This window comes from Condylostylus longicornis, unplaced genomic scaffold, assembly GCF_029603195.1.
Source record: "Condylostylus longicornis isolate FDR11 unplaced genomic scaffold, ASM2960319v2 ptg000010l, whole genome shotgun sequence".
Taxonomy (NCBI): Eukaryota; Metazoa; Arthropoda; class Insecta; order Diptera; family Dolichopodidae; genus Condylostylus; species Condylostylus longicornis.
In genome coordinates this window covers 11,336,153-11,349,157 of record NW_026577979.1, presented here as the reverse complement: position 1 = coordinate 11,349,157, position 13,005 = coordinate 11,336,153, and the positions used below count along the sequence as shown (strand labels likewise).

Below are 13,005 nucleotides of genomic sequence, written 5' to 3'. Positions count from 1 at the left end.
ATTCGATTTAATTGAAATTTATTTTAGCGCTAAACACATTAAATATGTATTATGAATGGTTATAAATCAAATTTTAGTTCAATATTATATATAAAAATTTATTTATGATATTGTCGCCACCTATAAATTAAATTGAAATAGTCATATAAATTGAATTATAATAAATGAAGTTAAAGATAAAGCAAAATTATAAAAATGATAAATTGTTTAAGAAATATTAATGTAAAAATAAATTATTTTATTTCATTTTATTATTGGAGTAATTTGAATTAATTTATTCATTCAGCTCTTAAAGAGAAATTATAGGTGACTAAATATATGAAATTTCATACAAAATAACTTATTACGTCCAAAAGTATGCAATTTTTTGAAAAAACAAAATGCTTTTAAAAATATTTTTCATTTATGTATGCTATATAAATAGCAATTTACATGTGCATATAATTAATATTTATTGCTAATGTATGTGTATTTTACTTACAATATAACACATTTACATATTTTACAATTAAAATAAAGAAAAATTTAAAGAAATTGCAAAATTTTTTAATTAATCTAATGAAGAATGACTGTTTTAAATATAGCTGGTTGAAATAAAATATATGGGTTTGTTAAATTTTAAGTGAACGGTTAAAAACATGCAACAATTGAGAAATAAATTATAAAGTAAATTAAAAGTGAAATATTAAAACATATAGCTTTCAATTAAAATTTGAAGCAAAAATTTTATTATGGAATTTTATAGTTTTAAGTAACTGAACACTTGTTGCTAATTTCCTTTTCAAAAATATTTAATTAATTTACTAACCGTACCTATTTTATAATATCCCCGGCTTGAAAATCACATCAAAACCGTATTTAAATAAAATTCGGTTGATATTGCTGAAATGTTTGTAAAACAGTTAATACAGAAGCAGTGTTTGAAGTCATGCGGTGCCTTAAAAAGTATTATAATTGGCACGTTCAGCAATTGCTCCTATTCTTATTCTACTCTTATCCTTGTTGCTCTTTTACGCACTTAGCATCAATTTGAGAAATTCCGTATGAATTTTTTAAAAGACATCTTCTTACTTTTAAGATTTTATGTACCTTATATGTTTATTTAACATTTATTTATTTGACATTCTTGAATTGTCATTGTATTTAATTTTTTTACAAACCTTTTGTTTATATTCCAATACTCCATATACTATTAAAATAGTTTTAATGTTACAACAGATGACATTAAATGATTCTATAAAATGTTAATATATTTGTGTGTTTGTACATAACAATATTTTTTTATTAAAACACATTTTTATCCATATAAATGATTGATTTAACTTTAACAACAAAATATAAAAAATAAATAAAAAAAAAAAATTATATGTAAGTATAATTTATATAAGTGTGTAGGGAATAAGAAAGAAAAATGGAAAAACAAAACAAAAACGAACTCGTATAAAAATGGGGGAGTGAAATAAAAATAAGAAATAATAAATTTCAAGGACACGTTAATGATGAAACAAAAGGAAAAAATGAAAAACAAATAAACAATTTTTCTTTTTTATTTTTATTCTTATTTTATTTTTTTGTTTTGTTTTGTTTTTCATAAGAATCCAATTGTGATTCCTTTAAGGATTTTTTTGTTTTGTTTTAATCAAAATAAGAGAAAACAAAAAAAAAAGAAAAATTATTTTTGCCGTATGGAGCAACAAAAGAAAACTATTAAGCCACACAAATTATTTACAATTATATAAAGTGTCCATATTAGATTTATATTTATCAGAGGTTTTCAACGTATTCAACGTTGTACCGAAAAAAAAACAGATTTTTATATTATATAACAAAAATTTATAACAGCATTGCTACATTTCTGAAAAAATTTTTAAATTTTGTACTAAAAAATGTTCATTTACTAAAATGATTTAACCAGTCAGAAGCCTTATACAAAGCGTTATTTAAGTATTATTAAACTAATTTCGGTTGTAACATAAAACATAATGAATTTCGCATAAAATCAACCATTTATAATAAAAAGTCAACGAATATTATCGTTACATATTCATACAAATTAAAATTTTGTAATCCATAGTTAAATTACCAAATTAAAGTTTAATGAATGCTAGTGACCTGCTTGGAATTTATTCATATGTTCCGTCTATACACCACCTCATAGACAATGCGTTTCCTTACAAAGTTTCGAAATAAAATATCAATATTTCACCTGCATGTGTATATCTCACTTAGAAAATTACTTTTCTAGAAAAAAAATTTCATTTATCACCCTCCGAGATTTTCGATATGAAAGTCCTATCAAAATGCCCAATTTATATTGGCTTTTCCAGTTCTGAAACGAGAATTTTACGTATTGTGAATTCTGCTTACGCTATGTTCTAGAATTTGTAACTTCTATTTGAGAACAATATTATAAGAAAAAGCTAAAATGTCCAATCGAATTTGATTTTTCGAAACAGCGAGTCTATAAGGTGCAGGCAGGCAGTAGATAAAAATAAATACTTTATTAAATTAATTTTGTTTTCTATTAGCCTCTTTTAATTCAAATTTTATTTCTGAGCTATTGCCTCGATTATGGTTTTCAATATTAAAATATTCATTTTCTTCAAAATTTGTTTGTTTTAGCTTTTTTTTAAGAAATTAGCTTTGTTACGATCCTGATCTAGTAAAGTAAGTAAATTTATAAAAAGCTACCTTTCCTAACCACACATGCATTCTATTACTCTCTTCTTGTTTTTTTTTCAAATATAATGTTTTTTCATATGATACCTTCCCTAAATGTATGCAATAAAAATTAGTAATACGTATATAATTTTAATACGCCCATCCCTTTACAAACTATTAGTTCAATTATCTGTATTATTTTTCCTAATATTTAATGATCTATTTTAAAGAATTTCTTTAGGGTTATTTATTTTGTATTCAATAAAGTGTTATAACCTTAAATAAAAAAATATTAAATTTTATTTACAAAATATTAAATTTTATACGATTTTTTGAATAGCTACTCTACTGAAGATTTTGATGTGATGCAATATTTCATTTTCAGTTCTTGTACCCCATACACAAAGCTATTAATTAATTTCCAAAATATTTCGTTTTCACTTTATATTTACATCACTGGTTCACCACCAAGCAACATACTGATATTTAGTGAAACACTAATATATATACATATATTATTTAATTTCCTAAATGATGTATAACATCAGTTACATATCGTATGTAACGGTATGTTGCATATACATGTTTGTTATATAATTATACTCGTTATATATATATGAGATCAAACTATAAATAAATAATAGATGTTTTGTGATTAAAGAAAATTTACTTAATCAACATTAAGTACATACATATATTATATTATGTATATAAAATGTACATTTTCTTATTTAATTCTATATTATGATAATTTCAGCAAGAATAGAAAAAGTAATTTGCAAATACATCATTTTTATTAAGTATATAGAACGTGTTTAGATAAAATAATTCATCACATACTCACATGAAGACCATACAATATTAAAAACCTCAAGTTGTTCTATTTTAGATGAGCAAGAGTATAAATTTCGTAAATTTCAACTTTAAATTGTACTCGAATTCATTTAATGGGAACTTGAATGTGATAATGCGAAAACTTTATTTATTTTCTTGACAAACAACTAGCTTAACATTAAATTAATAATGAATCGAATATCGCCACGTATTTCATTTTTTGCATGAACCCAAAAATGGTATATTTGCACAAGTTTTGATATTTTGTTGATTACTTCTAATAAAATTTGCGAATAAAATTCTTTTAGAGAATTATATTTTCATAATATCGTATTTTCTGAGTTGAAGCAGATTTCCTAAAAAGAAAATTTTTCACTCTCTCAAAAGAACAGAATAGATAATGGGAAACTTTTAAATTCTGTTTCTGCTATACAGTTCAGTTTATTCAATTATTCTTCACTTAACATAAAAAAATATTTTATTAAATTATGAAATTTTCACTTTTCATAGCCATTTCTACTACAAATATATGCAATATACATAACGTGTTTTTCAATAGGACTATCCTGACTAAATTTTGAATTACTTAATGTGGCAATGCGTGAGTTTTATTCAGTACAGTTTAAAATTTTATCATGGAAAGATTATATCTTAATATCGTTTACTTAATTCATTAACATCAATTAATGACATTAAATGGTCATTAATATAACCATTCTGTTATCGAAATTTGAAATACCTATAGGATGGCTAATTTATGATCATCTCACTGTAAATACCAATATTAATAAAGTTGTCGTTATTGGAGTGAAGCAAATAAATAAGCAAAATTGTTCATGAGAAATATTTTCATTCAGTAAAAGTGAGTATAACGTAATTCGGTATATTGCGCTATATTAAAATGCTAACCGGAATTTTGTACTTACAACTGAAATGCATAGTCTTAAATTATTCTTGAACAAAGAATCATTCTAGTCTGTCAAACAATCGATTTATTGCTAGAATAAAATCTTGTTCAAGCACTAAATTTTGTATAAAGTGACTGAAATTTTAATTATCGAAAACCAAGGAGGCCTATTCTACTCCATAATTAATTGAACTGAAGACAATTTAAATTTAAATAAAAAAATTTCCATTTTCTCAATTGTTTCTTCATTTTATTTCATTAATGAATTTCAAATGTGTTCATACTGAATAACCCTCTACCATGTCATAAACAAGTTCTATTGAATAGGTTTATAGATTCTACGCCATCATAGCTTAAACAATGTTATTTTATAAAGCATATTGTATTTGCAACCTCAGGTGAATTAATTTTTAATTATAAATTTTCTTTTTGATTTTCTTTAGGTTGCCTCTATATTAGTATGAAACTAAGCGGGTAATAATATTAAGAAGAATTATTACTTAATTGCTAACAGACTTTGGAAAAAACAAAAAAAAAAACAAAAAAAATATTTTCCTGTTTTTCATTTTATTAACACACTTCTTTTCTACAAATATAGAAAAATTTCTTAAGGAGAAATTCATTTAAATTTAAATTTAATAATTTTTTAATACATTAGAGTATAAGATTGTATACTTATATATATATAATATATAATTTGAATATATATATATACATACAAATGAACTCTTATATACATTAACTGGGTTTTCCGGATCGGTAAAATTTTCTTCTATAACACAATTATGTAGGGTTTGAAATTTTTTAAATATCTTACAAGGCGAAATAAAAAACATGAACTTTTTCGTAAAATTACAAAAGGTTCTAGAAATAGATTTTATCTTCGAGGCATTTATAAAAGCATAACATTGAACTAATATTAGAATATAGTTGTTTATTTAATTAAAACATTCGGGTGGAGAATATATTTTTGCTATAAAACAAGAATATACCGATTTATTTGACTTAAAGTGCTATATTAGGTAATATATGTACTTATAAGCATTCCCATTAGCATTTTACGGTAACAATTGCTTTAAAATAACAAAATTAACTTGATAATTGTTAAAAAATTTTCTATTTTTAATGTTCGATGCTCCAGTCTATATTTATAATTTGAATGAATTTACAGTACAAGGACCGACATGTTTACAAAACTTCTATATCTTTGAAAATAGAAAGATGAAATTCCATATGTATATAGATCTTTACTAGAAACTTATTCCTTAGCAGAAAATTTACATGGAATCTCCTACCCCCCTCCCCTCTCTAAAAATTATAGCCCTATAAAGCCCTAAAAATTCCATTTTTCAACCATTCATTGCAGTTAAACCACAAGCATTTTGCAAGCTTTGTGAACGCAGAAAACTAGTAGTTGGTTTTTCCAACCGCGGCATAATTTAAAATTTAACGTTATCAAAAATTCATTTTTTCCAGATTTTTGATACACTGGGTCTTCTAAACCGCAAGTTGCAGGAGTTTCAAATTTTAGCTAATACACTAATAAATTCTTCATTTCGTTAAAAGAAAATCCTTCAATCTCCACTCGCTCAAGTAATCGTCTCTCGGAAATTTGGAAAATTTGAATTTTTGGCAACTTATATTTCCGAAGCTGCAAGCTTTTTCAAATTTCTGTAAGTGTAGAAAGTCACTGTTAACAAATACCATGCCATTATAAAAAAAAATTATTTTTCTTAATTCATGCAATGGAGCTCGTATTAATAATGTGGGCGAAATGCAGTTCAAAGGAGATGGTGCTAAATACCATTATTATAAATGCAACTACGGGCTTATTGAAATTTTAATTTGATGATAATTGAATTTCGAGAAATTAAACTGACAATTTTATTTTATTTTAAAACGAAAAAGACAAAAACCTCAAAAATAAATTTCTTCTAATTAACCTAAACACCGAACAGCACAAAATTTTCACTGTTTTCTTAAAAAATAACAAATCATTGTAATTTTATATATATAAATAGTTTTTTCTTAATTTCTTTCAGAATGTTACTGGGAGCATGGCCACTTGGTGCCAAAGGTTCAAATTCGAACCAAAAGCACAATAAATTTCGATTTTTATTATTAATCGGTGGTTATGCAGTGTTTTTAATATTGGGAGCATCAATTTTTTCATCAATAGAAGCACCAAAAATTGCTGATATTGATCGGCGTATAGATGCATTTCGTGATGAATTCTTAGATAAAAATCGATGTCTTAATGGTAAGTTAATAAAAATTTTATAAAAAATATTATAATTGACAAGCCACATGAAGAAAGAATTGCAAGAAGAAATTTTTGTTAATTAATTAATGTTAGTTTTGAAATAAATAATTTTTTGTTATGAAATTTATTGTATCATAAATGTGAAGAAGAACTTGAAAATAAATACAAAATATTAGAAGTAGTAACTCAAACATTGATAACATAACAAGTTTTGACAAGATTCAGTTGCCAAACAATATTTTGGCGAAAAATGGCAATCAGTAGTAAAAGTTATACCAATTTAACACTTTTGTCGCACCAAGAATTTAAGAATAAAACAAAATTTTCTTACTTTTAATATTGTATTAGTGGATAATGGTCAACAACACTCTACTATTATGTCATAAAAATTTCATTTTTATCTGAAATTTTAAAGATTTTTAATTATCTAATATTTTTTTTAATTGAAATTACGATAGCGAAAGTTATAAACCATTTATACCCACGTAAAAAAATGATTGCATTTTTCAACTTGTTTTCCTTTTTTTTCTTAATATTTAAAAATCAAAATTATTTTAATTTTAAAAAACAACATTGCAGAAAAAAACGAAAAAACTTGTTGGTTAATAAACTCTCTTTTTTTATACTTTTGTTTTTCAATCCAATCCTTAGTGGTTTTAAAGGAATCTTATTATCGACTCTTAAACACCATCGCATTATAAAAACATAGGATTAACTCAAGCGTATTCCAAAAGAATTGTAGGAGTATTTATTTAATAAAAAAAAATGGAAAATAAAATGGTTTTCAAAAGAAAAATTATTAAATGGAAAAATATTCGAAAATAATTTCATTTTATTTTTTATTTAAATACACAATTTTTTCCTCTACACAGGACCCTACTGTTTTGTAAAATAAAGCAAATCAGTGCAAGGGAAATTTTAAAAAATAAAAAAATAAAATAATATAAAATAATTTCGAGAAGTTGCAGATATCCGAAAATAGAATAAAAGATTTTAAAAGTTATAAAAAATGAAGTTAGTTCAAACCAATGTTCTGTAATGTAGTACTTTTACCTTCAACAAGTGAAAATGCTGCTTTTAAAATCAATCTACTACGTTATTAAAATTAATTTCATTCTTATACGAATATATTTCAAAAATTGCATACTTTTAGGATGTACATACAATCTTTACAATAAAACGAAAAAAAAAAATTTAAAAAGACGTTAACGTAATGTTCGAATTTAAGGGTTAATTGTGTGCGTTAAGAAAAATAATTATATTTTTTGAAGACATGGAATTTACCATTAGTTTACAATTGAATTACGAGAAATTAAAGTGACAATGTTATTATATTTTAAAATCCAAAAAAAAGACCCAAATCTTACAAATGAATTTTCTTTTTGAGAAGGGGTGGAGGTGGAAAAAAAATGTTCGTCTAACGAATTAACCTCTTTATTAGTGTCTAAAAGCTACTAACATTTCTAGGAGAAAAAGGGTATCAAAAACTCGAAAAAAATAGATTTTAGATAACAGTTATTTTGGGCAGCCACTTTGCTATTATTATATTTAGTTATGCTGATAGAAAAAGCCGGACACTACTTTTTGGCGTTTGCTAAAATGACATTTTTAGATCTATGAGGGGCTTTAGCTTTTAGAAAGAAAGAGATAAGTAAACATTTTCTTCTATGGAAATAACTTTCCAGTAAAGACCTTTCTACACTAAAAATTTCAGCTTTCTTCAAGTGTGTAGAAGTTTTTTAAACTTGTTCATGGACGGACGAACAAAGTGAACTAATAAGCATTTTTTTTCAAAATTTCTTTTTTGAAAAAATCTAAAAAGGAAAATTCTGTATGTATAAAACATATTTTTATTCTGTTGATGACGTCATTTTGAATATCCTTATATATCCTTAGAGAGATCTTTTTTTTTGTTCTTCAACATATTTCTTATATTTATTTTAAATAAATAAATAATAATAATGTGGTACATATATGTGTATGAGGTATTTATATGTTATGTATTATGAAAAATAAAACCCTGATGATACGTGAATATTTTCTTTATGACAATAACATTTTTTTTTTCACTGCATATTTATGTAGTAAGAGGGTTTTGATTACTGATCCGAAAATATACATATAAATTAGAAAATAAGTAATAATTTTTAAAAACTATAAATACAAAAGGAAAAATTAAATTTAATGTATTGGTGTGTATAAATAAATCATTAAAATAAAAAACTAAAAAAAAAGAAAACATAAACCGTAGGGGTACAATAATTTCTCTGAATTTCAAGTTTTTTTTAAGATAAAAGAAACATACAGGTATGCATATACGAAAGAGATTTCTCTGATAGATCCTGATGATAGGATGAATAAATTTTTCTAATTGAAGTTTTTATTTGGGAAAGGTAGTATGGGTGGTTTTACTTATGAAATTTGCCTTACACATATATACACATTATGTAGTTAAGATCTATAAGGAAAAAAATTATTGAATACGTAAAGCTAACAAAATTATGTTCTAAAAATTACAAATATATTCAGTTGATTGAACCAATTGTTTATAAAATAACAAAAAATTGAAAAGAATTAAATAAACTCTGTACCAGTATAAACTTTCAAATAACATTGTTGACCAATTCTAACAAAGAATGTTAAGATTTTATTCGATGTTATGAATACAAGAACGGAAGATTACCTTTTTGCTTTCAAAAGGAAATACAAATTTATTATAACCAACTTTCGAATAAATTAGTACATAATTGAATATTGAAGTATATTCACATATATCGTATAATACTTTATTAAACAGAAAATGATATCTTCGAAAAATAAGAAAAATATTAAAAAAAGTTTTCATAGCTATCACATAAAATAAAATAAATTAAAGAAAGTACTTGAAAAATCTCATTAATTTTAGCGGTTAATCAAATATTCGGCATACTTTCATTAATTTATTTTCAGAAGTACTAGAAAACTAATTTTAACGAGAAAAAAATAGAGTTGACCTTGTCAACTCTGTGATACCCGTACGAATTTGTTATCCTATGTGCGAATAAAGATGCCATAACTGACTATGGAGTTGCCGTATATTAATTTATGCAAAATTTCAGTACAATGTGTTTTTCAAAATACTGTCTGTGCCAAAATACTGTTGAAGTTGTATGGCAGCTACCAGGAAGAGCCAAGAAATTTCAACGAATTTTATCAGACATATTGGCCCTACTAATATATTCGCTTGTGTGAAATTTCAATACCATAGCTTTTATAGTTTCTGAGATATAGTCAAATAACTTTTGAAGTTGTATGGCAGGTACCAGAAGGAGCCAAGTAATTTCAACGACTTTTATGAGACACATTGGCCCTACTAATGTATTCGTTTGTGTGAAATTTCAATACTGTAGCTTTTATAGTTTCTGAGATATAGCCAAATAACTTTTGCAGTTGTATGGCAGGTACCAGAAGGAGCCAAGTAATTTCAACGACTTTTATCATACATATTGGCCCTACTAATATCTTCGCTTGTGTGAAATTTCAATACCATAGCTTTTATAGTTTCTGAGATATAGTCAAATAACTTTTGAAGTTGTATGGCAGGTACCAGAAGGAGCCAAGTAATTTCAACGACTTTTATGAGACACATTGGCCCTACTAATATATTCGTTTGTGTGAAAGTTTAATACCATAACTTTTATAGTTTCTGAGATATAGACAAATAACTTTTGAAGTTGTATGGCAGGTACCGGAAGGAGCCAAGTAATTTCAACGAATTTTATCAGACACATTGGCCCTATCAATATATTCATTTGTGTGAAATTTCAATACCATAGCTTTTATAGTTTCTGAGATACAGCCAAATAAATTTTGAAGTTGTATGGCAGCTACCCGAACGGTACCCCGATCTTGTCCAATTTAAATAGGGTTCTGGCACTTAGTACAATAAATCATTTGTGAAAATTTGGTGAACTTAGCTCAATTAGTTTTTGAGTTATCGTTGGGACGGACGGACGGACGGACGGACGGACAGACAAAGCTAAATCAACTCAGAATTTGACGCTGATCAAAAACATACACTTGAGTCTATATCTAGGACCGTTATTTCTTAGCGTTACAAACGGTAAGGCAAATTTAGTATACCCTTCGAACATACGTTCGTACGGGTATAAAAACACTGCTCAATTTTTGCACATTATGAAAAGATTAGCATTTTTAAAATTTTGTTGATTTATAACGCTACAAAGAGAAGCGAACGGTGATTGATTGTCTACTCCAGATTAATTAAGAGATTAATTCTCTTTTACTTAACTGAAATTCTATGTTACCCGTATAGAAATTTTTTCTCAATATTTCAGATTTTTTTTTAAAAGAGGCCGAATTTTTGTAAATAAACAGACAAGTGAATATATACAGAGTAAAACTAATTTTTATATTTTGTTTTTAAGCATATTTCAATTTTTAAAAAAAAAAATTATTACCTTTTTGTCCCGCATTCAAAAAAATTTATGCATATAATATCCTTAGCATTTCCCAGAAATATTTTACAAAAGAAAAATTGTTCTCACAGAAAATACAATTTTCTGGTTTTAAAAGCATTTTTTATATAAATTTCGAATCTCTTATAAAAATCTTTCCAACTGCCTCAATTTTTTTAATGCAAAATTTTGTAATTTTTTATTTGTAGGGTCTTGTATCTTTTGATTATACAGGAAAAACTGAGACTAGTAGAAAAATTATTGTGCACGTATACTCGCAATATGCACTCGATTCAAAGACATAAAATTCTATTAAAAGATTTTTAGTATTAATAAAATATTAAATATTTAGGAGCATATCTAGAAATTATGAAGCTTTATGTATAACATCTAAAAATAAAAGAAAATTTTTTATAGCTTTATGCACATGTGGCAATGTAATTTTACACCTGTTTTATTGTCAACACGAAAAAGTAATTTCTTTTATATATTTTTGTCGTGATTTTAAACCTTATAATCCTATAAGGACATTTTATGTATTCAGTTTTCATTATTCACAAAATCTATTAAATACACACTCATTTTTTTTGGATATTTTCTTTTATGTCAGAAAAATCTAAAATTAAAATTCTTATCGAACAATAATAAAATTCTAAATTTAGTATACAACATCCTTAAATATATTTTTTTTTGGATATATTTAGCTTAACATATGTACATATGCTTGTATATAATTATGTAGAATAATTTTGTTTTTTTGGAAATTCAATATATTAGGATATTTATGGAATTACATGAAGATATTTTGGTTTAAACAGGAATTTTGTATGTATGTTAGATTACAAATGAAGATTCCATTTTCTTGTTTAAACGAATTTTGTTGTATAAATGCATATATCTACAGAGTCCTTGTACATAAACATATTTTGTAATACAATACATTTCTTTTATTAAAACGTAATGTAACAGAATGAATTTTATGCGGTTTATCTTTGATGCTCATTCAAGTATCATTTTCATAATCTTAATTTCAATAAAATTTGAGTGCATGTAAACATATAAATATACTTATTTAGAGTTCTGACACGTTAATTGATATAAATATTGAATGGAATGTTATAATTATATAAGGTATAATCATTTGTTTAGCATATGTTAACAAAAATATCATTTTATAGTGTATGTAACTAAAATATTTGCGATTTCGGAGAATATTTAATAATATTTCCAGGAATGATGACTAAAGGAAAGAAGCATCTCGTATTCGAATAAATGATTCCAAATCAAAGAAATAATTTTAATTTTTTCTGTTCTCTTAATTTTCTGTTCTTTATTTTTCCAATTCCTATAAAAACCCAGCACAAACAATCCAGATTCTTGCTACGTTTAAAGTAAGTTACTCTATTTTACCCTCCAATAAGTATTATTACGCATATGAGAGACTCATAATTATGTTTGCATTTATTTGCCTCTATATTTTTATACATAGAAAAAAAAATAATATTAATATTTATGCTTACATGACAATTGGACTAAAAGAATGGTACTATTTACTGAATAAGTACTATATGTACTTGTACAATTTAGTAATATTGTTCACATATTGATTGGATATTTTCTTTATTTCCATCTTTCCAAGTTTTTCTCTCATCCACACATTTCTAGCACAATTAATTTTGTGATATTAGCATTTTAAATGCTAAATAATATTTTATGCCAAATTTAGCATAATGGATTTTTGTTTTACATTGAGTTTTAAAAAGATTATGCCAAGTGCATTTTTTGACTTATCTTTTTAAAAAAGCATTTAAAAATCTTAAGAAATGCTAAATGTTTGATATTTATAAACAGCTTAATATATGTGTCACATCGATTTTATTCAA

General features: G+C 25.0%; 1 protein-coding gene across 1 annotated transcript in view; it reads left to right on the top strand.

Annotated features, from left to right (window-relative positions):
- LOC129619171 (potassium channel subfamily K member 1-like) overlaps window positions 1-13,005 on the top strand; it is a 48,930-nt gene that overhangs the window by 11,264 nt on the left and 24,661 nt on the right. Inside the window, exon 2 of the mRNA XM_055534287.1 lies at window positions 6,445-6,662. Within this exon, the coding sequence (XP_055390262.1) occupies window positions 6,446-6,662 (217 nt within the window). The 5' untranslated portion in view covers window position 6,445. The remainder of the gene's footprint in view (window positions 1-6,444; window positions 6,663-13,005) is intronic.